The sequence below is a fragment of the Numenius arquata genome, chromosome 10, assembly GCF_964106895.1.
Source record: "Numenius arquata chromosome 10, bNumArq3.hap1.1, whole genome shotgun sequence".
In the NCBI taxonomy this organism is placed as follows: Eukaryota; Metazoa; Chordata; class Aves; order Charadriiformes; family Scolopacidae; genus Numenius; species Numenius arquata.
In genome coordinates this window covers 19,534,301-19,559,964 of record NC_133585.1, presented here as the reverse complement: position 1 = coordinate 19,559,964, position 25,664 = coordinate 19,534,301, and the positions used below count along the sequence as shown (strand labels likewise).

General features: G+C 42.7%; 1 protein-coding gene across 2 annotated transcripts in view; it reads right to left on the bottom strand.

Moving 5' to 3' along the window:
- MCU (mitochondrial calcium uniporter) overlaps positions 1 to 25,664 on the bottom strand; it is a 101,921-nt gene that overhangs the window by 5,654 nt on the left and 70,603 nt on the right. For both annotated transcript variants that reach the window (XM_074154686.1, XM_074154685.1), the window contains exons 2-6: positions 8,957 to 9,026; positions 4,699 to 4,869; positions 3,642 to 3,746; positions 740 to 900; positions 50 to 253 (exon numbers count right to left, since the gene is read on the bottom strand). In XM_074154686.1, coding sequence (XP_074010787.1) covers positions 50 to 253; positions 740 to 900; positions 3,642 to 3,746; positions 4,699 to 4,869; positions 8,957 to 9,026 — 711 coding nt within the window. The remainder of the gene's footprint in view (positions 1 to 49; positions 254 to 739; positions 901 to 3,641; positions 3,747 to 4,698; positions 4,870 to 8,956; positions 9,027 to 25,664) is intronic.

Here is a 25,664-nt window from a genome sequence, read left to right as displayed (position 1 = left end):
CAAAACAAGTCTTCTACTGAAGTGTCAATGTCAGCACAACAAGTCCTACCTGGCGAGTCATTACGAAATAAGCGTACATTGCCATGGCACTACCATAGGTGATGAAATAGGTGACTGGTTCCATAATGTCCCAAGAATACTCCCACCAGGTGAGGCGGGCCAAAATCCCAAACTGAGTGGCCATGTAAGCCAGGCCTCCCCACAACACCAAGGTTGTCCTCTTCTCTGCTTTCCTGCTGAGCTCCATCCTTACCTGCAGGAGACAGAAGTACACACCTTATATTCTCGAAAATAATATGTTAACATAATTAAGAGATACGTAAAAATAACACCTTGTATTTATATTAAATCCTAAGTTCTTTGAGACATATGATTTGAGTCTAGGTTATGCAGGCAAATCCAGACGCCTTTTCTATCAGTATCTTGCCATCAAATATATTTTACTCTGAGCACGCTCTGGATACCTTGCAAAGCTGCTTATTTCTCTGTGTTCAGAAATGTTCTGTTGCATCAGTCCCAGTCTTTATTTACTACCAAGTTCATTTCCAATTATATAAAGCAAGGAAACAAAATACTTCCATAGAAACCAGAAACAGACATGGTTTGGTATACACTTACTGCATCTTCTGCTTCAGTGATCTTAAAACTATTTGAAGCATGCCAGGGACCTAATTAAAACCCTGAAATAAATTACAGCTGCGTTTGGAGGATAAGTAAAATATGATGAGAAACGTCTCACTTTTTCTAGTGGTGCTAGTTGCTCCTTCAATTCCTCTAGTCTTCCTATCAGCTCCTTCTCTTTGTTCAGCTGGTGCTCCTCAATGCACAAGGCGGTGTACAACTGCTGAACCAATGTCTTGACATCATTCAGCGTCGTTGCATTTTCATGGCTTAAGAGCTCTAGGAAAAAAAAAGAGACTGCTTTATATGCATTTATCCATAGGACGTCTCATATACTCTTCAGAAACTGCTATTAGTCTACACAGGAAACGCATGAAACTATCTTTTCAACAAAGAAGCCTTTGGAAGAGCTCCAGCACTCTAAGACAATACAATTTCTTCCAAAGAAAACCAGGTTTTATTATCGGATATTCCTAAAATTTGGTAAGAACAACGAAAAGACATACATACTATTAGCTTGCCCGATTATCAACAGCTACTTTCGATCCATATTTATACACAAGACTTAACAAAGACAAATAAACAACTAAACTGGTATGATGCATCACACCAGCTGTCAAAAAACAGCTAGAATTCAGACCATCAGTAACCACCGTTATTGATGATGGTGGCCAAAGATCTTGGGCTAGTGACCCCAGAACATGCAGTCTTATGGTAATCATTTTGAATACCAATGCCAGGAATTGTTTCTCTGTTTCCCCATGCTGTGATGCCTACAGGACAACGAAATTCTCCCTCACAGTATTCAAATAAAGACAGTAACAGGGCCACTAACTGGAACTGACTTTATTCCTGCATTTCAACACAAAAAGGATTCCTAAAGGAAATCAACTTGTGAAGGAGTTGTGACTCCTTAGGTTATCTTCTCAAAATATGATTTTATCAACATAGAAAACAAAACTGACATGGAAAAGCTGCAGCAACCCATCTAGACTTGGCCTGCAACTCTCTGAATGAGCAACAAGTGAAAGAGTTTAGATTCATAAAAAGCTCTGGATAACTGAAGTTTTAACGCTAGCAGCTCAGGGGAAAGAAGTGCCTCAGATGTCTGTGCCAAGGCACACAAAGCACACGATATTCCCCTCCCAGCTAAAGGGCTACTTTCTCTTCCCACCCCCACCCCCCCCCGGCCCCGAAGGAAAAAAACCCATGTGTTCCTACAGAAGTGACCATCAAAAAGTACTTAAGATTATAGCATTCTGGCACTTACATTTCAAAATACACAGGGCAATTTTGTGAAAATGGAAAAAGCAATGGCTGCAAAGTCTAACAGAACTAATCTCAATGCCTATTTATGGGCACATTCATTTTAATACAAGCTAACTATAGAAATCTCCTTGGCAAATGAATCAGAGGCAGCATTTCATGTAACCTAGGTGATCCCGGAGCTCACGTACCAGCGCACAAAGGGTATATCACACAAGCGAACTAACCAAAACCACACCGACTCACTGGCACAGACATTGTTCTCCCAAACATTAGGTAAGTGGAACGTATGGATTGCCTTACCTTGGGACACCAATTTCTCTAGTGCAGAAACAGACACCGTATTTGCATTCTCATTTAGTTGTATTAAAAATTACAGCCTAGACCAGCTAGCCTTGATACCATCATATGCTCTCAGGGGCTAACAGTTGGAAGAGATAACTTGTTAAAATACTCACTCCACTTCTCTGTCTTATAATGTCTTAGAAGTGTGTGAAAACGCCCCATTCAGGACACAAAGCAGGGCAAGAGAGCAGAGAATAACTCGTGTGTGTGTGAAATATCCAGTGATTTAGATACCCAGTCTTAATGGAGAGTTTTCCGTCAAGGTGCTCTTAAGGAGATTTGAAAAAACACATTTCTAGTGGAGGTCAGTCTAATCCACAGATCGGGAAGAAACAACATCTCACCCAATGTCGCACTCCCAGTTCCAGAGACTCCTGCACGCTACGGACACAAGTGGCTGCACAAAGTTCCCTGAGTCAGATTTATTTTTTTACTTTTTTTTTTTTTTAAATATTGTAAACAGTAAAAAGCTAGAATACATTTTTATTATTTTCATTGCAAAAATGTCCATGGAAGCTAACTACATCTACAGAGGAAGACGGCATGTATCAGCAGATTTCCTAGAAGTCATCCACCCAGGGTAGTCTGACCCAAAAGATACGGTCAGCCTCCTGATTTTTGATAGACCAACTTCCTTTATCATGTTGACTTATTCAGGCTTCCCAAGATGGTAAAAGGAACGTTAACAGTTCCCTCACAGCTTTTACCTTATGAATGATTTTGTTAATTATCTACTGCTTGATGAGAGGCATAAAAGAGGAAGGCCCAAACACCAGGGAAAACATCCAGATAAATAGGGGAAGGCGTTTCCACCATCTAACCTCAACTGGACATGCAAGTCAAGTTATAGATCCTTACTAATTTGTTTGTCTACAAGGCTAAAAATTCCTTTCAGAAAAATACTGCTTGCAAACTTCATGTCATTGCCCACAGCAATAACAGAACAATAAGGTAGACAAAAATCCCCCACTATCTGTGAGCCAAGCAACAAGCAGAGAAACATTTCCAAAACTGGTCCTTTTGTTTAATTTCTCAGAGGTAAGTATAGGCACGTGAGAAGTTGGTGCTTTTTATACTGTACTCCTTGAAAATGAGTTAAATTAATTTTTTTCCGCAATTACTGAAAAGTAATCAGAAAAATTTATAAATTAAAAGAAATTACATTTATTTTTTTCTTTCATGGTGGGTACTGGCTTTAAGCATAATGAATATTTGCTTTTCATCATGAATGACTATGATTACTTGGATATCACTAAATTATACTCCAAGGGCAGGATTAGAAACTGCAAGGTTTCCTGTAGAAATAACACTTCATGTGCTTGTACAAGTTAATAAAGCATCCTGCAATTAAACAGGGAACTGAATATTGAAATTTATTACTGACATTTACCAGAACCTGGCTGGTTTACCTCTCTTTGGTGGTCTAACATGATATGTGACATCATTAATGATCAGTTTGAAGTCATCCAGCAGAAGCAAATCTATGCCCGTGGAGGAGGCGACACGCGTGCCATCTGCAAGGCAAACACAGAGGACTCATTAAACAGTAGAAACAAGTACCTAAACATACCATGGCTAAGCAAGTTGTAATGCCATCTCAAATCCAGCTGTTGGACTTACACGTTTTCCCACAGACAATACTCTTTGTCAAGACAGATCCATAGACTGGGAAACCTTAACATGGCAAATACTAGCTGAACTACGTATGCAGCTGCTTTTCTAAATTTGTGATATTTTGGGTCATCTTATAAAAAGCAGTTCACATCATCCCACACAGTTTGAATATTTTACTATGTTTTCCAATACAATCCACTTACGTGGCCTTCATCTCTCCCCACTGGCATTAGAAATGATTATTTTAATCTCTGGTATCGGACAGCTTTGACATCACTAACCTCGCAAACACCTCCCTCTCAGGCCAACACTTTTTAAGGAAATATCTGCTTTGATGGCACTTTCATAAGACATCCTCATGATGTTTCAGAGCTTTGGTGGCTAGCAAACACGTAGCAACTAAGCAAAACATAGCAAAATATGACATTACGTGAAAGATGACTGAGTTTTCCTAGCTAAGCAAGATACTGTTTCACTTGTACTACCTATTACACCCAATTACTTACGAATTGATTAGAATATTTACATAGGTCCAATTTACATGTGTCTTTCATACTAAATAGTAGGAAACTCACCAAAACCATAGACGTTAGTCCTAATGGAGGTAAGCTAAACATTATGAATGTTTTCCACCTCCTCCCCTCTACACTCAGATTTCCTTGGCAGACCTGACTGCCTCCCCCTGACAGGGACAGCTCACAATAGTCTTACTCTAGGAATGGCATCTCTACCTTCTACTTTCTCAGGAACATCCCAGAACTCGCACCATAACGAGCTTTTACTTAAAAAGCAAAAGGCTGGATGAAAATAGCTGGCAAGCGAGTAAATCAATTAGTTTGTAAACAATGGTACCTGCTGAATAGATTGCGACCCGATCAATTCCTCGGTCCTCTGCTTGCAGCTGTTGTAAGAACACACCAACAGAGTCCGAGATGGGTTTAAGCGTGAACTGGCAACGTTCACGTCGGGATGGAAGATTCACAGAAATCACAGGTAACCCGTTTTGGTAAACCACTGTCACTTCTACAAAGACGACAAAAATGCAAGTTTATCATTAAAAATTAACGTATCTTCTCATAGTAGTTCTGTATTCGTCCCATGGAGGAAAAGATAAACATGGTTACAAGCTGAACATGAAAGAGACTTTAAATCTTTGGTTCATCTTTTATCAAGAGATGTGCCCGTCAAAGAAAAACGGAGAGATGACAGAGGTTTTCACTCCCATTAGCTTGGCAGTATCTGCTAAATTTTCTGTACGTTGTGGAAAAGTAGAAGACATTTAGTCTAAGCACAATCACATTTATACCAAAGGCACCATGATATCTAAAAGCTGCAACACGGCATCACAGTATGTTTTGATTAGTTTTGAGAATCAAAGTATTTTGGACGAAAGAAGACAAAACACTGTACAATTTATCAGGATTTATAGCCCGTAAGACAAAGGCAGACTGTGTATATTAGGAAACATCAAGGAAGGACCTACTTCAAACCCTTTTATTCTTGTTTAGTTCTGGTTTCCTCCTCTTTGTCCTAAGACAACAAATATTTAAGAGAGTAGTCAGGAGTATGAGGTTGTAGGAACGGTGCTCCGAGTTTAAGCTTCAAGGTCATTTCATCTAAAATTCATGGGATCGACACACTTTGTACTTCAGAAGACAGACATTACTATTTAGGTGTAGGTAAAACATTTCCCATTTCTTTAGTGCTGTCAGGAGCTTTTTCAAGAGCATTCTTAAGGATTTCAGTGCACCTCTCTAAAATTTATAGTAGTGACCTGTACAAACTGGAAGCTAGTTATTATTTTCCTGCCAAAAAGACAGCCCACACTGTGTGCTTCAAGATATCCATACACAGAAAAAAAGTTAAGAGTTCATATTCCCTAAGCCCTCTACTGAGTCACAAACAGTCAGAATTTTCCCAAAGTGCAGGAGTTGCTAAGATATAGCAGCATACCTAAAAATGATTCACTTTGGAATGCTACATATTTTTCTTATGTAAAAATGTAAGGTCTTTTTCATTGCACAGAGCATTTGCCGTGTCTCAAGTCACACCCACCCACGCTGCATCTGGCTTGGTATTCCCACCTGTTGTAGCTTTGGCCAACGCTGTGAACCACACCATCGACTTAAACTCCTCTAACTCACGTATTGACACGCCAAGTCAATTTAAGCAGCTAACATCAAAACTAGCTGGGGTCAAAGAAGTCAACACAAGTAGAAATAGAAGCAATTTTAACTACCGAAGGAAACTATTTCTCAGCATGCCACTGTTCAGAAAGTTTTGCCACCAATGGACTCTATACCTCTCCCTTCAGTGATTTGCTGCCAGATGATGAATTTGTTTATCCCAAGATCATTCGCATATTAGGACAAGTCTCGGGGCAACATGCCTTCCTGAAAAGGGAAGCTGTTGAGAAAGGATGCGCCAAGCACACTTTTATAAAGCCGGAAGAGTTCTCTTGGCCTTTTCAGTTTACTGTCACATGCTTTTGTGGATTGAATCAAGCATACAAATGTTTTTTTCCCCCTCTTCCAGGGGATTGCTATCCAGTGCTGACAAAGAGGTCCTCACATCATGTTTACAGACTAGGTGGAAGTGACCAAGTATGGACATCTAAAATGACTACAGCATCCCAAAATGCCCCAGTATTTGAAAGCCTATAAATGCCTCTTCTCAAGACTCAGACTCCTGACAGGATTTTAGTAGCTTTAGTGTTTCAAAGCTTAATGCTCAGAGACAACAGTCAGATATTTACTGAAAAAAAAATAAACTGCCAATTTATTTGGACAGTTAGACAGAATTTCAACCTCCTTATCAGCAGCTGTTATGACACCAGCTTTCAGATTTTTACATTCTTTCACTCAAGTATTTTAGCAAGAGACTGGTAAGAATCAGATTAGCGTTAGCTACGCTTGTGATAGCAGGCTCCGATGGAATGATCAACATGTTTTAGAAGCTTAAAATAGCCCCTTAAGTATTGAATTCTGTGGTTCTGTGAGCAGCATATACAACATGAACTTGTGTACTGTCTACATAACCACAAATCATGAAAAACATTATTTAAAATAAAGATTTAAAATACCTTGATTATACAGGCAGCAAGCCAGTTTATTGTAGAGCGGAATAGATAACAACGTTTCCACCAACACTGTTCTGCGTATCCCCGTTGGTACAACACAACCACCGCAGCTCTGTGGAGGAAGTGCCCACCAGCACCAGCCCTGCCACATTTTAATCCTCCACTGACCAGAGAGAGACCACAGTGATAAATGCAGTAGGTGACACTGCGCCAAGAGTCATCAGCACTGGTAGCACGCACAAAAGCTTGCTCAAAGGTTTCTAGCTTAGGTGAAGTGCTAAAGAAGTGCAAATTATTTCTTTTCGAGGACAGGCTCAGTAAAGTCTGGAATTACAGCTGCTTTACGTTTTCCTTACAAAAAGCTTGTAAAAGTAATTTTCTAGCCTAGTTCACTGGTGGGGAAAGTCCATAATTCCAGTTTGATCCTCTCATCACCTCCCACACAAGTAATGTCTGGTCAGATTTTTACTGCATTGGAGAGGGAAGAGCTCAGAGGCAAATAAAAAAAAAAGAAAAAAATCTGAAGGACATGCCAGTAACACAAACCTAAGAGACAGCTCCAGTCAAAGTTATTAACAAGACAGTGCGATACAGCTGTCTGCCTTGCTCTCCTCCGCTCTGACAGCCCTGTGCATTGCCTGCACGAAGGCACCTGCAAGTTAAGTGGACAAAAGCATTTTGGCATTTTACTAATTATAGAGCTAAAATTATGACTAATCTTCACTAATTAAATTTTAAGCCAGTGTTTAAATACACGGGACAAGTAAAAGAAAGTAATAGTATGCAACAGTATTTTACTTACATTTACAGGCACCTACAACGTGGCCAAGGATGCTGCTAAATAAGACGATGGAGGTTTTCAAAGCTTTACACTCCACGTTAAGCGTGAAGTTGCTTTGAGGTATGAATTGCATAAAAGCACCACAAAGTTTTGACTCAACCCTATGTGCACCAGTAACAGGTCATTAGTGTTTCTTTAAAGATTTCTGTTCTTGAATAAGAACAACTTAAAGCAATACATTAGGCCAAAACAAGGTACAGTAAAATAAGGGTGTAGCCAAAGAAGTCAGTGTTGAACATTTACTGCTGGTAAAGGTGAAGGTATTGGAAGAAATAACAAGAGAAATACTCAAGCACAATATGAGGAGAGGTAAAAATCTACAATCTATGTAAGCTACACACTTACATTATCCTCTCAACCTTACATTTGTCCTCTACGCTTCTGCCTATTTAAGCCTTCACGTTTTTATTTTGAGTTCTTCACAGCAGTCATGTTCTCTCTGTGTTTGCACACACTTGCTATCCCGGCAGGGGAAGCAAATGTGCCAGAACCCTTTACTTTATTAGCTTTGAGGCTGTATTAACAAGCCTTAACAGGGAGAGGACCCACTAACTGCCTGTGTCAGTCAGCGTAAGTGCTCTAGTCTTTGTGCATGACGTGCAGATGTTAAGCAGGCAGTGATCTCAAAGCTGCTTGTTTCCTCTTCGCATTCTAGCATAACTGAGATTTCTAAAGTTCCACTAGGGCATTCTATTGCTTTATGTTATGACAACCTTATTAAAAAAGCTTAATGTCTGAGCTGTTCCAGAGTTTAAATAAAGGAATAAAACTGCCTTGGCTTCAGAACTTATTCTCTGCAGCAAACAGTACTTTCAACTGATTGAGCAAGTGGCTGGTATGAACTGCACTGTCATTACATAAAGTTAACAGGGCACAGGGTACGCTGAAAGGCAGGCATCACACAGGCCCCTCACGGCCACATCAGGAAAAAGTCTGGCAAAAAAAAAATTGGACGTTTGCATGCAATCTTTCTTTCTAAGGTCTGTCTGAATTTTTAAGGACAGTTATTAGAAAAGTCGAGCATTTCCTTAATTTATCTTGACTCACTTTGTTCTCTGTCACTTCCTTAGTTCAGAACTGGATTACCTTCTAGCCAAAAAAAAGCCTCAACCAGAAAAGGGGTCAGCGAACATGATTTAAGTTAGTGAAGTCAGAAGTGAGCCAAGAGTTTTCTCCGTGTCGGTACTCACCATCAGAGGGCACTACTGTACTGCAATAGACCACTCTCACACTCTGCCAAGGAGAAAGCCTCTGATGCACCTAGAAAATACAAGCACAGCAAAAAGGACAAATGTTCAGTGCCGCTGAACAGTCTGGCAGAATCGCACCCCAGTGCCACCTCCTGTCCCCCCCTCTCGCCATCACCTACCCCCAATGCCTGTGCTAGGCATTTCCTCCCATCCGCTGCAGGGGTAACCACAAACCAGGAGCGCCTGTCAAGAACAGCCTCTTCTCTTACCATCTGCCACCCAGTAGGGTTTCCCCCCTCAGCCAAGTTCACCTCTACACACCTCACTCTCAACGTACATAGTTTAAAGTAAGAATGTATACCGGAACAGCTGTGATTTCTTTTTTTCCTTAATGTAAAAGTGTATTTTTAAAGCCACATTGAGTTAATCAGTTTTAAGAAATCAGTATTGATTACTACACAGACATGGAAAGTACAAATCACAGAAAACATCAGCCTTTAAAGGCTGTTTTTTTTTAAAAAAAAAAAAAGTTTTCGCATAACAGTGGGGAAGAGTTAGGGAATTGTGGATAAAGAGGTTCATTCTCGTAGGTTGTTTTCTCTGCTCACATGTACTTTTTTCCTTGCCTTACAGAGGAAAGCCAAAAACTCTAAGATACAAGTAGTAAACATGCCTGTTCGTAGAAGAACAAATTGCTCAAGATGAAAACAAGAATTGGGATACTGAGCTATACAAAAAAAAAAGTCTAATCAGAGAAGGAAGCTCATGAATAGTTCATATGTTCTGCAGCCTTTGCAAGGGACTAATGTGTTCATGAAAATCGAGAATCAGACTGATTTAAAGTCCATCTTCTAAACTAAGTTATACTAGTTATATACTAATCCTCCCCCCACACTGACGTTACAATACAAGCACAGAAGAACCCAATTTTTAAAAAGACCAGCTCTCATCTGACTAAGCTGGTATATATTTCAGTGACCAGCACTCAGATTTTTCAACAGTTGAAGTCCAATATGGGCCTTCCTATGGTCTGGGATTTTTTTGTTTGTTTGTTTGTTGATTTCTAAAATACAGCTGCCAAACCTGCACTTCTATAAAGGTACCTCACAGGTAGGTGATTTTTAAGTAAATTTCTAACAGAAGTTTGCAAACAAAACACAGGCTGTTGATTATTTCTCTGCCAAATTGTCCAGGCCTCCATATTTTGCTGGGTTGCTTTCAATAATCTACTTTAAACAGCTTTATCTGCCATTTCACTTTTCTTCTGAAGCCTGCTATGCAAATAGAGGATAGTTTCAACTACACGAGTCTTTCTTGAGAGCAGGACCTATGGCCCAGGCGGTCAGCGCATTGACAGCTCTGGAAAATCACTCTCATTTATGCTGTATTTACACTCCATTTTTCTCAGTCTTGAGAAATGAAATCAGTCAAGTCATTTTCTATTTTCCTCCTTGCAATTGCATTTCCAGCTTCCCACAGTCCGGTCAAACAGGCAACTAACAGCAAAAGAGAACTGGGCATTAAACAACTGTAACTGAACTGAAATGGGAAGTTGCATGTTTTGGCAAAAGTAACATTAAAAAAAAATCACCACACTCCTATGTGTTGGGAACCAAAGGGCAAATCCACCTTTTTACATTTGAAAATAGCAAGTTGTCTGGACTGACAAACACCCACATGTTACTACTGAACAACCAGGAACCCCTTCCCCCAAACAAAAACAGTTTTAGAAATCAAAAAACACCCAAGCGAAATGCAGATACAGCTTCACATCCTGGACAAATGAAGCTCTGCTGTCTTGGAATCACTACTGTATTATGAAAAAAGTCAGAAGCTTCAATGATCAGAAGCCGCACCACACGTAAGCAAGTTTTCAGAACCAAATTTGACCTAAGGAGATGAAGCCTCTATGGGAAGTTTAAAAAAAAAGACCTTTTCCTATTTGAAACCAACAACATTAATTTTAATCCTTCTAAAAACACAACAATAGGTGGGCAGAATTTATACAGTGAGACACAAAACCTACTTGTCAGAGAGTACTACACAAAGCACTGTTTATATACTTATTTTACCTGACACCACGGCAGAGCTGGCACCTTCAGAGACGTGCTTTACGCTGCTTTACTCTTTTCTTTTACATGTCATTAATCATCTATTTTTGAAATTCTGCACATCAAGAGCATGCCCTTCTATCAGATTTGCACAGCAGTCCAAAAATTTAGTAGCAGTTTTCAGAAAATCCTAAAACCTACTAAACCCAGTGTTATCCCATTACAAAATAGCTACATAACTGAAAGATATTATCAGCTAAGCATTTGCAAAGACTTTACCTTAAGGCCTGGAGTATTTGACAGGTATAAGCTAGCTCCAGAAGTTTCCTGCCCTCATACAACAGAGGCAAGAACAGAGGGGAAAAGGCAAAACAGGTTGAAAACCAGGGCATGTTAGGTGACTCATCAAAAAGATGAGGTGTCCCCGGATTTAACCTCTTCGACAATTCTTTCACCCCTATTCAGGTCTCTGAAGCAGCTCTGTTTCATTAACCCCACAGCAGTATGCTGCCATTATGTTTTTACAGAAAGAGACACTGGTTACACTACATGTATCTGTCACTTCTGCAGTCCTGAACTGCGCCTTGCAATACAGGCTGCTGTTAGAAATTCCGTATCTAAGAAAAGAGTCTCTACTGGTTAGGAAAAGAATAAAAAGGAACAAATGAACTCCAAGTCAGCAGAGACCTAAATGCCATCTCCCGTCATCCAAGGTTAGTGAGAGCTTAAGGAATCATCAATCATTTTTATTCCTGAAGGGTGGCTATAGTTTTAAAATTGAGATGGGTAGAAACGTCTGAACCCTTTATCACGCATCTGCAATTCAACAGTTCTAGACAGAAATGTGCCAGAAGGCTGAAGCTCGGGACTGAAGCAAGTGCAGGATGGAGGAGAGGAACTTGTTTCAAGCTTTGCTGACCAGATCTCACCACTGTTTGCCTGCAGACAGCTCACCACTTCAGCAACAAGATGCGGAATAACTACATCCAGGTTTCAGTTAAGACAGACTTGTCCCCCGCTTCAAAAATAAGCGGCATGTGGAGTATGAAAAGCACCAAAGCCAGACCACTGAAATCAGAAGCTTTAAACACCAGAATTACTTTCTGGGTCTCGAGAGAACAGATGCAGGAATTCACTTTTCGCATCCATTCGCTCCTGTCTTAGCTGCAGTAAGATGCATGTTAAGAGGCTTGGGTTACGCAGCAGCTTTGCTCCCAGAATGATTAAGGGAGCAAGAGGAAAATAAATAAATAAATCCCAGTCCTTTGTCTAAAACTAACGCTTCCTCCAGCCTTGTCTATACTGGACAATCCGAAGGTAAAAATAACAGCATCTCTATAGGTCCTAATGTAGCTATCTCAATTCTACGTGGGTGACAAAGTTAATCAAAGCCCTGCTGGAAAAAACAGCCTCTTAGCTACCAGCGAGCGCTCTCTGATGGGACAAAAGGGAACAATCTGGCAGAGCTACTGTTCTGCATTTTATGTAATTATCAATGATAGAAAGGTAACAATAACTTCGGGGCACCAAGTCTCCAAGCCCTAATTAAAATCAGAAAAGAAGTTGTCCAGAAAAAAACCCACACCTCAAGCATGGAAAAGGTGAATACATTAATCTAGAACACAGGTAAAACATGCTGCTCACTCACTACCTGGAATATCCTGTAGTTCTCAGTTTAAAAATTTCTTACCATTCGTGAAATCTTCAAGAGACACATTTACAAGTGCCACCTGCAACACTTATTTTATAATGTATGAAGGGACTCCTTTAAATGAGGCTGCCTTAAATCAGATGTGAAGCAGCTCACCTTTTCCAACAAGCAACAGCTATTTTCCTCTCCATTCCAACTCTCACAGCATGACAAGCTGAATGTCTTTCCTGGCTCCAGCACTGGTTATCCTAAAACCTTCTGGCCAGCATCTCAGTGACAAAAATTGCTGCAAGCTTCCCTGTGCAATCACAGTAACCCAAACCACCCACCCCAAAAGTGCCGAAGAGCTCCATTTATCGATTTTTTTCCCTCACTTCAGGGCTCCAGCTACTTCTGCTCCTGTACTCAGCCTTACATTTTGATCTCTCTGAAACGGTACTTCCATTGTAAGTCGCTGGATCCCCTTTTGTCCTCCCATTTTGCTTTCCCTCACACCAGCTGTGTTTAGTGAGCAGAGCAAAACCCTGTTCTGACCAAGAAATCTGCTGCCCAAGCTCCTCAACATGTAACTTATCAGAACCACTAATATTTTTGCACCAGTAGGTAAGCTTATATGTACTTAAATCCAGTAGAACTGTGGTGGATTGACTGTGACCAGCTGCTCTGTCCTCCTTCTCCTTAAGAGGAGGAAGGACGAAAGATGAAAAAGCTCATAGGTCAGGGAGATCACTCGCCAATCGCCATCACTGGCATAAAAATCTCCACTAGGGAAAAGGTTGATTTACAGCCAATTAATGTAGATAATAGCAAGAAAGAGATACGAATTGGCACACCTTCTCCCCCACCTGACCCCTTCATTGCCAACTCCTTCCCCTGCCTTGAGGGGTGCTGGGGAATAGCGGTTCCTTCTGGAAACATCCGCACTCCAGCCCATGGAGGACCCCACCTCCCTTCTTCCTCCCGCCTAACTGCTCACAGGGCTGTTCCTCACACTTTTTTCCTCATTCCTCTCCTTTTCCCAGCATTTTTCCCCTTTTTTTACCTCAGATTCCTCAAGGCACCACCACGGGGGCTGAGGGGCCAGGCTGTGCGTGGCTGTGGAACCGGCCTGAGGCAACCCTGGCCTCTCCTCACAGAGACCCCTTAGCCCCTGGGCACCCAACACTGCAACCTTTGCTTTAATTGTCGCTAAGTCCTTCTCTTACGAACCAACACATGACTCCAAGCACAGACAAGACCCTTCCAGTCCTCAGATGAAGAGGACACCTAAAGCAGTCCCTCATGTAGGGTCTGAGGACAGCATGGGGACAGGGAGAAGACGTGGGCCCTTAGGCCCATGATGGCAGTCAAGAGGGATCCTGCTGCTGCCAGCACCCAGGCACAGCCCTGCTAATTTCAGATGCCTTCCTTCAGCATCCTCAGAAACCTCCAAAGAGATAAAAACAGGCCAGTCTGGCATGGGAGATCTTTGCCTGCATCGCTCGCCCCCTTCTTTGCCACCTCCATTCTTTCGAGACATCTGGATACCTTGGTCTGCTTCTATGATTTCCCTTTGGAAAACAAAAGAAATCTCAGTCTTCTCCTGAAACTGAGACCAACTTTACCAGGGATCCAACTCGACAAATCAGTAACCTCGTATGGTAGATCTCCTCCAACCTTTCGCTATGGCCTCTGGATACGTTCGGACACTAAATATTACGTGAAGTATTTCATAGAATCATAGAATCATCTAGGTTGGAAGAGACCCTTGGGAGGGTCCAGCTTTGGAGTCCTCAACACAGAAAGGACATGGACCTGTTGGAACGGGTCCAGCAGAGGGCCACGAGGATGATCAGAGGGATGGAGCACCTCTCCTATGAAGACAGACTGAGAGAGCTGGGGTTGTTCAGCCTGGAGAAGAGAAGGCTCCGGGGAGACCTTATAACAGCCTATCAATACCTGAAGGGAGCCTACAGAAGAGCTGAAGAGGGACTCTTTGTCAGGAAGAGTGGTGACAGGACAAGGGGCAATGGTTTTAAATTGGAAGAGAAGAGATTTAGATTAGATATAAGGAAGAAATTCTTTACAGTGAGGGTGGTGAGGCACTGGAACAGGTTGCCCAGGGAAGTTGTGGATGCCCCATCCCTGGAAGTGTTCAAGGCCAGGCTGGATGGGGCTTTAAGCAACCTGCTCTAGTGAGAGGTGTCCCTGCCCATGGCAGGGGGGTTGGAACTAGATGATCTTTAAGGTCCTTTCCAACTCTAGCCATTCTATGATTCTATGATTCTATGATCATCGAGTCCAACATCTACCCTACTCTACAAAGTTCTCCCCTACACCATATCCCCCAACACCACATCTAATCGGCTCTTAAACACATCCAGGGATGGTGACTCAACCACCTCCCTGGGCAGCCTGTTCCAATGCCCGACCACTCTTTCTGTGAAAAATTCTTTCCTAATGTTCAGTCTAAACCTACCCTGTTGGAGCTTGAAGCCGTTCCCTCTCGTTCTGTCATTAGTTACCTGTGCGAAGAGACCAGCACCAACCTCTCTACAGTGTCCTTTCAAGTAGTTGTAGAGAGTTTCCTTTGAGGCACACTCCGTACTTCCTTTTGAGAGCCTGGTATGCAATAAAATAGCAAGGGCAGTGCTCGCACTGCACCGCTTGGCTGCCCTGTGGCAAATGGGCATGCAAAAACCCCAAAGGTTTGGCCAGAGAGAGGAGGGAACGTGGCATGGAGATCCCTTGTACCTGGGAGCCATAATCCCGCAGCCTGGCTGCAGGCCCACACACCAGCACCATTTTCTCCCCTGTTTCCAACAAGTCCAAACTGCTGCCTTTTATTTTTTAAAAACCATACAGCTCGTCTCCCAGGACCTGAGCGCTTGCCTGATTAAATCCCACTGTCTTGAACTCATTTTTCTTGCTCTTTTTGCCAGTACGCCCACTCGAGAGGTCAGATTTTGCCCCTAAAAGAACATTTCGCACTGGCTGCCTCCGTAGGGCAATGGTTCTGCGGATAAAGGTCAAGCAAATGAGAACCCATCTGAACTGCAGAGTGTTCCCTCTTTTTTTTTTTTTTTTTAATTTTTTTTTTGTTTTTGTTTTAAAATCAGGCTCAGGAGATGGACACAAAAAAGGCAATGCCAGTAAGATGTGGGAAGTGTTAATCTTTGCATGTGGAAGCACTTCGCAGGACCTACACGTTAGCAAATGGTCTTCATTTGCCACACTTCTTGTTCCTGCCTGAATTCTCTCTCCTTCCATCTTTAGTAAGTACAGAGCCTCATCACATCTGCTAGGAAAAGAACATAAACAGGGGGTGAGCTATAAATATTCCCTTCTCATCCTGCTTCCTTTGCCCATCTGCCTAAAGAGAAACAGGTAATCCACAGTGTCCAGGAAGAGGTGGGGGGAGGAGGAAGGAGATTCATTCTTTGCAGAAAAGGGGGAAAAAAAAAAAAAAAAAAAGAGAAAAAAAGGAGGTATGAAGTAACTGCCCACTGTTCTTTATTGTGCCTGGAAGAAAGGCGTTACTGCTGCTGTGGAGATGCTGCAACCATGAGTCTTGTAACAGGAACATTACTGCTTTTGATGGCTTCGATAGAGCCTCTTTGAGGCAAGAGAGGGAAAAGGAGGTAATGAAAAGGAAAAAGTTTAACAGGCACGTTAAGCACACTAGTCAAGCAGTCTCTACTGCTTTTAACGTCTGCTTCCCTTGCCACCATCCACCCTTTTCCCCTAAACAACAAACCAAAACCCCCAAACAAAACCTTCTCTCAGCCTATATTCTTAATTTTATTGCAAATGTCAACAACTCCCTGAGAATTACACTATTCCTCCTTTACTTGAAACATAGGATAGCCACGGTACACCAGACCACCGTGCTCTCTCTTTGACCTGAACTTCACACAGTCCTTCCTACCCGTACAGCGGGGCTAGAACCTCTCCCTCACAGTTTGTGATGCCAGATCACGGCTTCGCTATTAAAATATTTTTGCTTTACTGGAGTAGGATGGTTTGAATTCCATTTTTTTAATATAACCCTCATGGTTACTGGGGAAAAAAAAAAAAAGCTGAGAATTTTAATTCCCTTGTATTCTGAAGGCTCGAAACACAGAAACAAAACAAAATACCATGATGCATTTAAGGCTGTGTCAGCTTTGAAACCTGAGCACAAAGACAAGGCAGAGCTAAATTCCTTTCCCTAGTTTCCAGATTCATTACTTGAATCTTCCTGTACTGAAAAGGACAGTACCTCCTTTCTCGTATTAAAAGGGCTCCCAACCCTGGTTCAAAAAGCAGTGTGAAGGTTTTAGTGAATTTTGATCCCACTGATTTCAGGGTGCATGGTTTTGTCTCCCCTCAGCCACTCACAGCCGAAGGTTGTATAACCTTCTCTCTCTTTCTCTGGTATCAGATGGATTCCCCTCAGCAATTCCTGTTGCTTTGCTGTTTGGTTTTTACTGTTTGTTTTTCTGCCTCTAGCACTTATCAACCCCATTAGGCAATTCCTTTTTGTCTTTATTATAGCCAGTTTAAAAGAAGCCCCTCTTACCCCTCTTCTCCCACCTTGCTGTCATACTGCATGAAGAGGAAACAGCAGCCGACTGACACATCCCTGGCACGCACAACGTCAAGAATGAAACAACAAGCAGAGTTATGAAGTGAGATTTCCACAAGCACAAGGAAATTCCTTCTGCCTTGGTGCGTGCTGGGGAGCAGCCAACTCGCACTGGTTTTCCAGGGAAATAAACTCAGAAAGGAGGAAACCTTGCTTTCAGCTCTTGAAAAGAAACAGCAGGCTCTTGCAGACTTTGGAGTCGGCACCAGCGTACGTACAGCTTCAGAGAAGCCACATGCTTTTAAATATAGAGAGGTACAACATTCTGCAAGCCATGGCAGCCCAGTACATCCCAGTACTGGGGGAGTCCTACACCATCAATCCCCAGCTGATTTTCATGCAGAAAAGAAAAACACACTCAAAAAAATTCAGCTCTCCATCTAACCTTAACCGGGTTCATCAGCCCAAAAAGGGAACCAGTAGAGCAGAAACGTCAGTAACCTCTGCTGAGGTCACTCCTCTCTCCCAGATGATGAGCTTTACAGGGTAAGTTTGGAGACCCAATTAGCTTTAGGATTGAATTCTTTATGAGGCACTTAGTCGGGGAATTTTGCTAGAAGTGTCAGATAAATTTTACAGATACTCTGACATTCAGTTCAGGTCCTAAGACAAGAACCATAGGTTTGGTAAATGGCTATAAACACCTGTGGTCAATTAGCATTGGCCAGGTTTCTTCTGTAAGAACTACCAAAGCATAGGACATTCAACTCTGCATGCTTCATCTGCATTCAGTTTGCATCAGCTCACTACCAGGTGTGATTAGTGTGGTAAAAATCAATCCTTTTGCTAGTCCCACACACATCTTATCATGAAAAATCTTCCATTTGATTAAGAGTGGATGCCTGACATTTTTCCCCTAGATGTGCTATCTGCCATGAGGACTGGTACTGTGCAACTCTGACTTCTACATTACTTACAGTCCCTGGCAAGTTATTGTCATAGCAGAGCAACAGAAGAAAATGAAATAAATTCCAATAAAAATATATGAATATTTTTAAGCCATCAGAGACCACTGTTTCATTGTGCTACCAGACCACAGCTCAAGGAAGCTTATATGCAAATCTAATATCCCTATATGTTAATGTTTAATATCCTTTAGTTAATGATGTACCTTGTACCTGACTACATGATGTACCTTGCTCTCTACAACTCCCTGAAAGGAGGCTGTAGCCAGGGGGGGTCGGTCTCTTCTCCCAAGTCACAGGCAATGGGATAAGGGGAAATGGCCTCAAGTTGCACCAGGGGAGGTTCAGATTGGATAGTAGGAAAAATGTTGACACGGAAAGGGTTCTTAAGCCTTGGAATGGGCTGCCCAGGGAAGGGGTTGAGGCCCCATCCCTGGAGGTATTTAAAAGCCGGGTTGACATAGTGCTTAGAGACATGGTTTAGTGACGGGTTTTATCAGAGTTAGGTTGATGGTTGGACTAGATGATCTTAAAGGTCCCTTCCGACCTGGACGATTCTGTGATTCTATGGCTATTTCACAGGATGGTCTCCCACCTCCACCCTGAGAGAGGAAATGCGTAATGCTCACCTGTGGTGCGCCATAGGTATGTTCCTAGAGAAGACAACTCAGCAGAAGTTAAACACAAGCAAGAGGTAGTGCTCTGCAGAGGCAGATCTTGATTGACATACTAATGAAGTGCCGTAAGAACAGAAACACACTTATTTTGAACCCGATGTTTAAATAGCACATTAAATTCAATTTTGAGTGTTTCCTAGTTAGGCTTTCCTGAGCTCACCTGGCCTCTCTGTGAGCAGATAGGAAACTGGGGTTGACCCCTTCCGTACAGCACAAGGAACAAGCACATATGATACCCCATAGCATTCTGTGCATGATTTCAGAAACACAAACTTGGCAGTATTTCCCAAGCTCCTCAAGGCTGGCATGTTATAGTTCCAGCCTGGCCAGGGAACACACAGAAGAGCCACTTCGGTCTTGTTCCTCTGGAGAAGGCAAAAGCATTTATCACCTGTGGGACTGCTGCCCCAAACCCCCGTTCCCAACCTTGGCAGCCAGTGGGTCTGACTGGAACTCCAGTGCCTGCACCAACTACTTCATCATCACTCATCTCTGGGAAAATTCCTTATTTGAGACCCAGAAATCAAAAGGTTTTTATTTAATTGACCACTGATAAAGGAAATGACTGCAACAGCATCTCTTAGTAGCAGTCACTAACTCCTGCACTGAAAAATATAATTATACTTAAACACGTGAAAGCATGACAGAGACACTAACAGCTAAACAAAGTTTCAGGAAAGCTAATAATAAAAGTCAATCATTTCATCTGAGAGCCAGCACCATGCTCAGAGCAAGCTCGGTCACGTCCATCCCTCCTGCAGGCTGAGTGCGGTGGGACGAGGGGCTGAACCTCTGCTTCTCCCCATTAGGTGCCACCACAGAGCCTGAGGGCAGGTCCTCGTCAGCACCAATTAATTCTGTCACTTCCTGGACCTCCCTCCTCTGTCTTGCGGAAACTAGTTTTATGAGCACATGCACTATGCACAAACACACCTTTAGTTTGTATAATGATTAAGTCAATTCAATAGTTATCAAGTTATTGACTGTCAGCGTATGGGATAAACCAGGATTAGAAGGGAGCATTATGAAAGGAGTTCCTAAACAATTGGTTCTGTTTTGGGTTTCAGTTTAAAAAAAACTGTTTTCTACTAATTCTGTACCATCCAGATCAGAAGGATTGTGTCAGCAGCATTTTAATTGAAATTTTTCAGATTGTTTCAGCTCAAGTACTTTTGTTTTAAAGCTTTTCAACATTTTCTGTGTTTATACCTCTAACCATCTAAAAATTTTTCCCCCAGAAACTGTCGCAGCTTCATCCAAATAGTAAGACACGAGGAAGAGCAAACACAAAACAAATCAGTTCTCAACAGCCAGTCCTGAAAAGCTAATTTGAACTACTTGCCCAATTATAATCTGTAAAGCACACGTCGGGGATATGCGTGGTACAAAGGGGGCTGCAGTCCACACTTCTTTCCAGTATGAAAAGTGAGGCTTGATTCATATTAAGAGACTGAGAAGCCTTGGAAACAAACCATTAGAAAAATGACCGTTTTCCTAGTCATTAAGACCGTTTAAGAATCAACAGCCCTGGGAAGAGAGATTATCCTAGGAGAGGGGGATTTGGAATGGAAAGTAATGGGAGATCTTTGGCTAGGTCACTTCCTTAAAGCTTTTCCAAATCAATTAAATTGGGTTTAATATATTGTGATATGTGTTCAGTGGCCTAGAAGGCAGCAATTTGCAATTTGGCTCCGAATTATACAATCTGTCAGAGACACCTTTACAGTTTATATTTTCATTGACAGTCTCAGTTAGTTAATGAAAATTGAATCATTGTTCTCAGGAAAATTAAAAACACACATGAAACTGAGCAAAAAAAAACCTTCCCTGGAAAAAAATATGAAGGGACAGGCATCAAGGCAAGGACTTCAGAAGATTTCCTTTCAATCCGAGCAAGGAGGCTCAGCTCATGCAGAATAGGATATTTTCCACACTTCTTTTTTCCAAGAACCTTTTTAATGCTTTATCACTAGAGTAAACAGGCCTGGGAACCAGGACTTTCCCTTTCATCCAATGCTAATAATTACTTAAAGCTCTTTCAACCTTGAATCCCAGGTTTCTTCTCTACAGGGATAGTCTTAAGAGGCCAGAAAACCCCATCTGCCTTTCTGAGCGAGACCATCACCAATTACAAGTTGCCACAAGCCCCTGCTTACACCAAGGGGCTGCCACCATTACCTACTTCATAAAAAAAAAAAAAAAAATTAAAAAAAATGAAGTATTTAAACATTTAAAGTAACAGCCACAACAAAGAGATGAAGTAACAGTTTTACAGGCTAGAACTTAGTGTGTTAGCGGTCACTGGTTTGGAAACATTTGTAAGTGAAAAGTGTTCTATTTCTCATGGTAGATACAATTTGTTATTAACATATACAGCATATTTAATAATACAGAAACAAATTTGTCATACCAAGTCTGATCAGTAATAACTGCTGTTCTCCTCGTCTTCTCCCTTGCCTATTACAGGCAGGGAAGATGCATTAAATTTAAAGAGTTTGACAACATGACTCTTTGGATTACAAAAAGCTTACCAAATCTCCATCCTCCAGACCACTGAAAAATTCAGAAGCATCAGCTCCAGGACCACTGAACAACCACCACCCTTTTTTGTTTTGGAGGCTGGTTTTGTGAAAAACCTGTTGACAAGTTTTTAATAAAGGATGTTGCAGATGAGGGGACTTCTTCTGGGAGAGGGAGTTTTCCCACACGTGCTTATTATTCTTAACTCAGCTAATTTGAAACTCCTGCTTTGGAATTCTGCATCTTCCAGACAGAAAGTTCTTGCCTAAGGGATAAAGGGTGATTAAATACCTGGTTTCACCACAGGAGCAAGATCCCTAGGAAAGCATCCTGTCCAAATCGCTCCTCCTACCAAAGCGTCAGTTGTATATGTAATTTTCCTGGACTTGTATGGCAGCTTCTACGATGCTTAAACCCCCTGAACACCCCCCCCCCCCCCCGCCGAAATCACAGCAGGAAGTCAGAGCACTCCTCGTCCCTGCTGGCTGCGAGCCATGAGCATGCAAAGCCAACTCAGCTTCGCGCTGTGGTGCTGTTACTTCACTGATCGACGGTACAGATATCATTGGCATCGCAGTCCCTTGCTGCGTACCAGGAAGTTGGTATTAGCTGCAGGAGCCCCCGTGGACTTTTCTTTCGCTACCAAGTCACAAACAAGCCCCTGCAATTTTGTAAAGGTCCATCTTGTACTCTTTTGGGTAAAGGGAGATTTATAGCCAGGTGCTGTACGACTTGCCCCACTGACCCCCGTTTAAAAGAACCCAACGGGAGAATCAATACCTCTGACACTTGCTAGTCTTGGTGGTGGCTTACTTCTGGGCAAGAAAAACAAGTACGTGTAGACTTCCCATACGAGGAAGTTAGAAAGATAAACAGAAATAAAGCCTGCGTAGCCCAAAACAGATTTCAATAAGCTTTCCCACACCATTTTCAGCCCAGCAAGAGGCTTAAAATGCTCATTCTGATCTGGCTAGAGGTAACTCACGCAAGTGTCAGGCTCACCTTAACAGGGTGACACAAACTTCCTTTTATGTCCCAAACCTTCCTAGAATTGCATTTAAATGCAATCTATTTCCCTGCTTCCCTCCTCCCCCCCACGAGCCAGGATTTCTTTGATTCTCAATGTAATTAGGAGATAATTTTAACTCTGTCACTAGATTGATTGCACTGGTGCTTAACTGCGCTATTAAGCAAATCATTAGCTGACACGTGGTATCTTTTCCATCTGACAGAGCAATGCTCAACGTTAGCAGAGAAACAGCCAGCTCCGATCCTTAGACCGTACAGGCGTACGGCTGCAGCTGGGAAAGCACTGCTTGGGGAACCATACGCACTTTATCCTTAACAACGGAGGCAAGACAAGCAGCCATAACTTTAGTCCAACCTGCATCCACGGTGACCTGTAAAGGACAACACAACAGCTAGATGTTGGAACCATCACTGGGTAACTTCAACAGCACTGCTTACACATATGAGCTGTAACAGCTGAGCAGAAGACTATCAGTTTTCTGTACTTGGGCACCGACTGTACAAAGAGCCTTCCTACTTCATTTTTACAACCCTGAAGCCTGAAACTTCCTGTGGCATGTTCTAGCAAAAGGTATTACAGCCCATCTTTGAAAGGCTTCTTTATCTGTTTATCCACCTATTCCATCTGGTGATTCCTTCAAGGATCCTAAATTAAGTTAACAGTAAGAAATCATTTAACAAGTCCAAACACTGTGCCCAAATCAATCATCAGAGCATCAAGGAGTCATAAACAGGCAAGTTCAAAACAGCTGTTTTCTCCTCCTGGGAAAACCTTCTGTTCAAATACGAATTTGCATGGAGAAACCATTCGTCCAGTCTGTGACACCAAGGCCTTCTGCTGCAGCAGCCACAGCTACTGACTTTGCCAACTACCTGCTCAGCAGCTGCTTCAGCACCTCATTCTCTCCTTGCATTGTTTCTGAACCACAGAGTCTTCCTTCCTTGTCAGGGCGAGAATCAAAGGCCGTTACAAAGTCCGGATTTTGTAGCAGTGGATTTATAACCACAACAGCAAACATCTTGCAGTCTGGCCCATAACTGAACTGCATCTGAAATTATAATGTTATTTCTGAGCTATGAACCTTTCTTCAATCGGATCCCGTTTGCTCAGCTGAGCTTCCTCAAAATTCACATCTACTTTGCTGTGTATCAGATATCACCTAGTTATTTGGTTGGAGTCTCACTAGATACGTTGCAACCTCAGCCTGATGCTATCTAGAAAGAGCAGATGTGCAAGCCCCTGTTCCAAAGAAAGATGGGCCTGTGACGTTCTTGTCAATGGGAACCCAAGCTACACCAAACATGTGCACCCCCATAGCGTTTGTACAACAGCAGGGCTAACCAGCTTTCTGGCTTTACAAACCACCAGACTAAGTTTCTCTTTAGCAGTGGCCCACACGAAGAGCTTGGAACCATCAGTTTGCTCAAGCAGACGCGTGTCCCCGATTAGCTGCCTTCTGTGCCAGTAACTGGCTTTGTCTGAACACCGGGAACGGTGAGAAAAAGCAAAAAGCTTGCTTGTAGTGAGGACTGAGATAATAATGGAGGTTTTAAACTGGTGTCAGTGCTTCCTCTTCACAGAAGGTATATTTCACAACAGCCATTTGGGTGACTAGCACCTTTTCTTTTCCTTTCTTATGTGCTATAGCACCTGGGAACAAGAGAAGTCTGATAGAGACCAAAGATATTCCATAGCCCTTAAAAGGAATCTCGCATGACAGAAATCACTGAAGTATTAGCACAATGAAGTATTGTGCTAATATTCAGTATTCGGTAGCACTGAAGTATTAGCACAACATAATATTTAACCACATTGCAAGAAAAAAATCCAAAGCCTCTCAGCAAGCTGATCATGGGAATCCTTTTTTTTCCCCTGCTTTTTGTCACAACAGCAGAGTTTACAACTCTGCTAACCTGGCACAGCTGGGGAACCAAATACAATTCCAGATAGGCTTTTAAAGGTCTCCTTTACTGACTTTAAAATACAACACAGACTGCCAGCACTTTGGGCATAGAGACCACAAAATGATAGCTTTTGATTCTTGGAGAAGTAAGGGGGGGGCAGTTAGTAGAACTTCCAGAGGACAGAATTTGGCCTGTTAAAGAGACTGGTTGACAGAATCCCTTGGGAGGTGACTCTGAAGGGCAAAGGGAGTCCAGGAAGGCTGAAGAGAAGGAAATCCTAAAGCCACGGGAGCTGGCTGTTCCCATGTGCCAGAAGATGAGCCAGCATGGAAGAATACCAGCCTGGATGAACAGAGAGCTTTGGCTGGAACTTCGGGGGGAAAAAGTGATTTTTATGACCTTTGGAAGAAGGGGCAGGCAGCTCAGGAGGACTACAAGGATGTTGTGAGGATATAGAGGGAGAAAATTAGAAGGGCCACAGCCCAACTAGAACTTAATCTGGCCACTGCCATAAAAGACAATAAAAAAAAAGTTTCTATAAATACATTAACAACAAAAGGAAGACTAAGGAGAATCTCCATCCTCTGTGGGATGGGGGGAACATAGTGACAAAGGATGAGGAAAAGGCTGAGGTACCCAATGACATCTTTGCCTCAGTCTTTAATAGTAAGACCGGTTATTCTCCGGATGCCCAGCCCCCTGAGATGGAAGACAGGGAGCTGAATGAAGCCCCCATAATCCAAGCGGAAATCTTTAGCAACGTGCTACACCACTTAGACACAAGTCTGTGGGGCCAGATGGGATCCACTCAAGGGCACTGAGGGAGCTGGCAGATGTGCTCACCAAGCCACTTTCCATCATTTACCAGCAGTCCTGGCAAACTGGGGAGGTCCCAGCTGACTGGCATCTAGCAAATGTGACGCCCATCCACAAGAAGGGCCCAAAGGATGATCCAGAGAACTACAGACCTGTCAGTCTGACCTCGGTGCCTGGGAAGGCCCTGGAACAGATCATCCTGAGTGCCATTATGAGGCACATGAAGAACACCCAGGCGATCAGGCACAGTCAGCACAGGTTAATAAGTCTGCAGAGGACACCAAGTTGGGTGGGAGTGTCAATCTGCTGGAGGGTAGAAAGGCTTTGTAGAGAGATCTGGACAGGCTGGATGGATGGGCCAAGGCCAATGGGATGAGGTTCAACAAGGCCAAGTGCCAGGTCCTGCCCTTGGGTCACACCAACCCCCTGCAGCGCTCCAGGCTTGGGGCAGAGGGGCTGGAGCTGCCTGGCAGAAAAGGACCTGGGGGTGTTGGTGGACTGTGGGCTGAACATGAGCCAGCAGTGTGCCCAGGTGGCCAAGAAGGCCA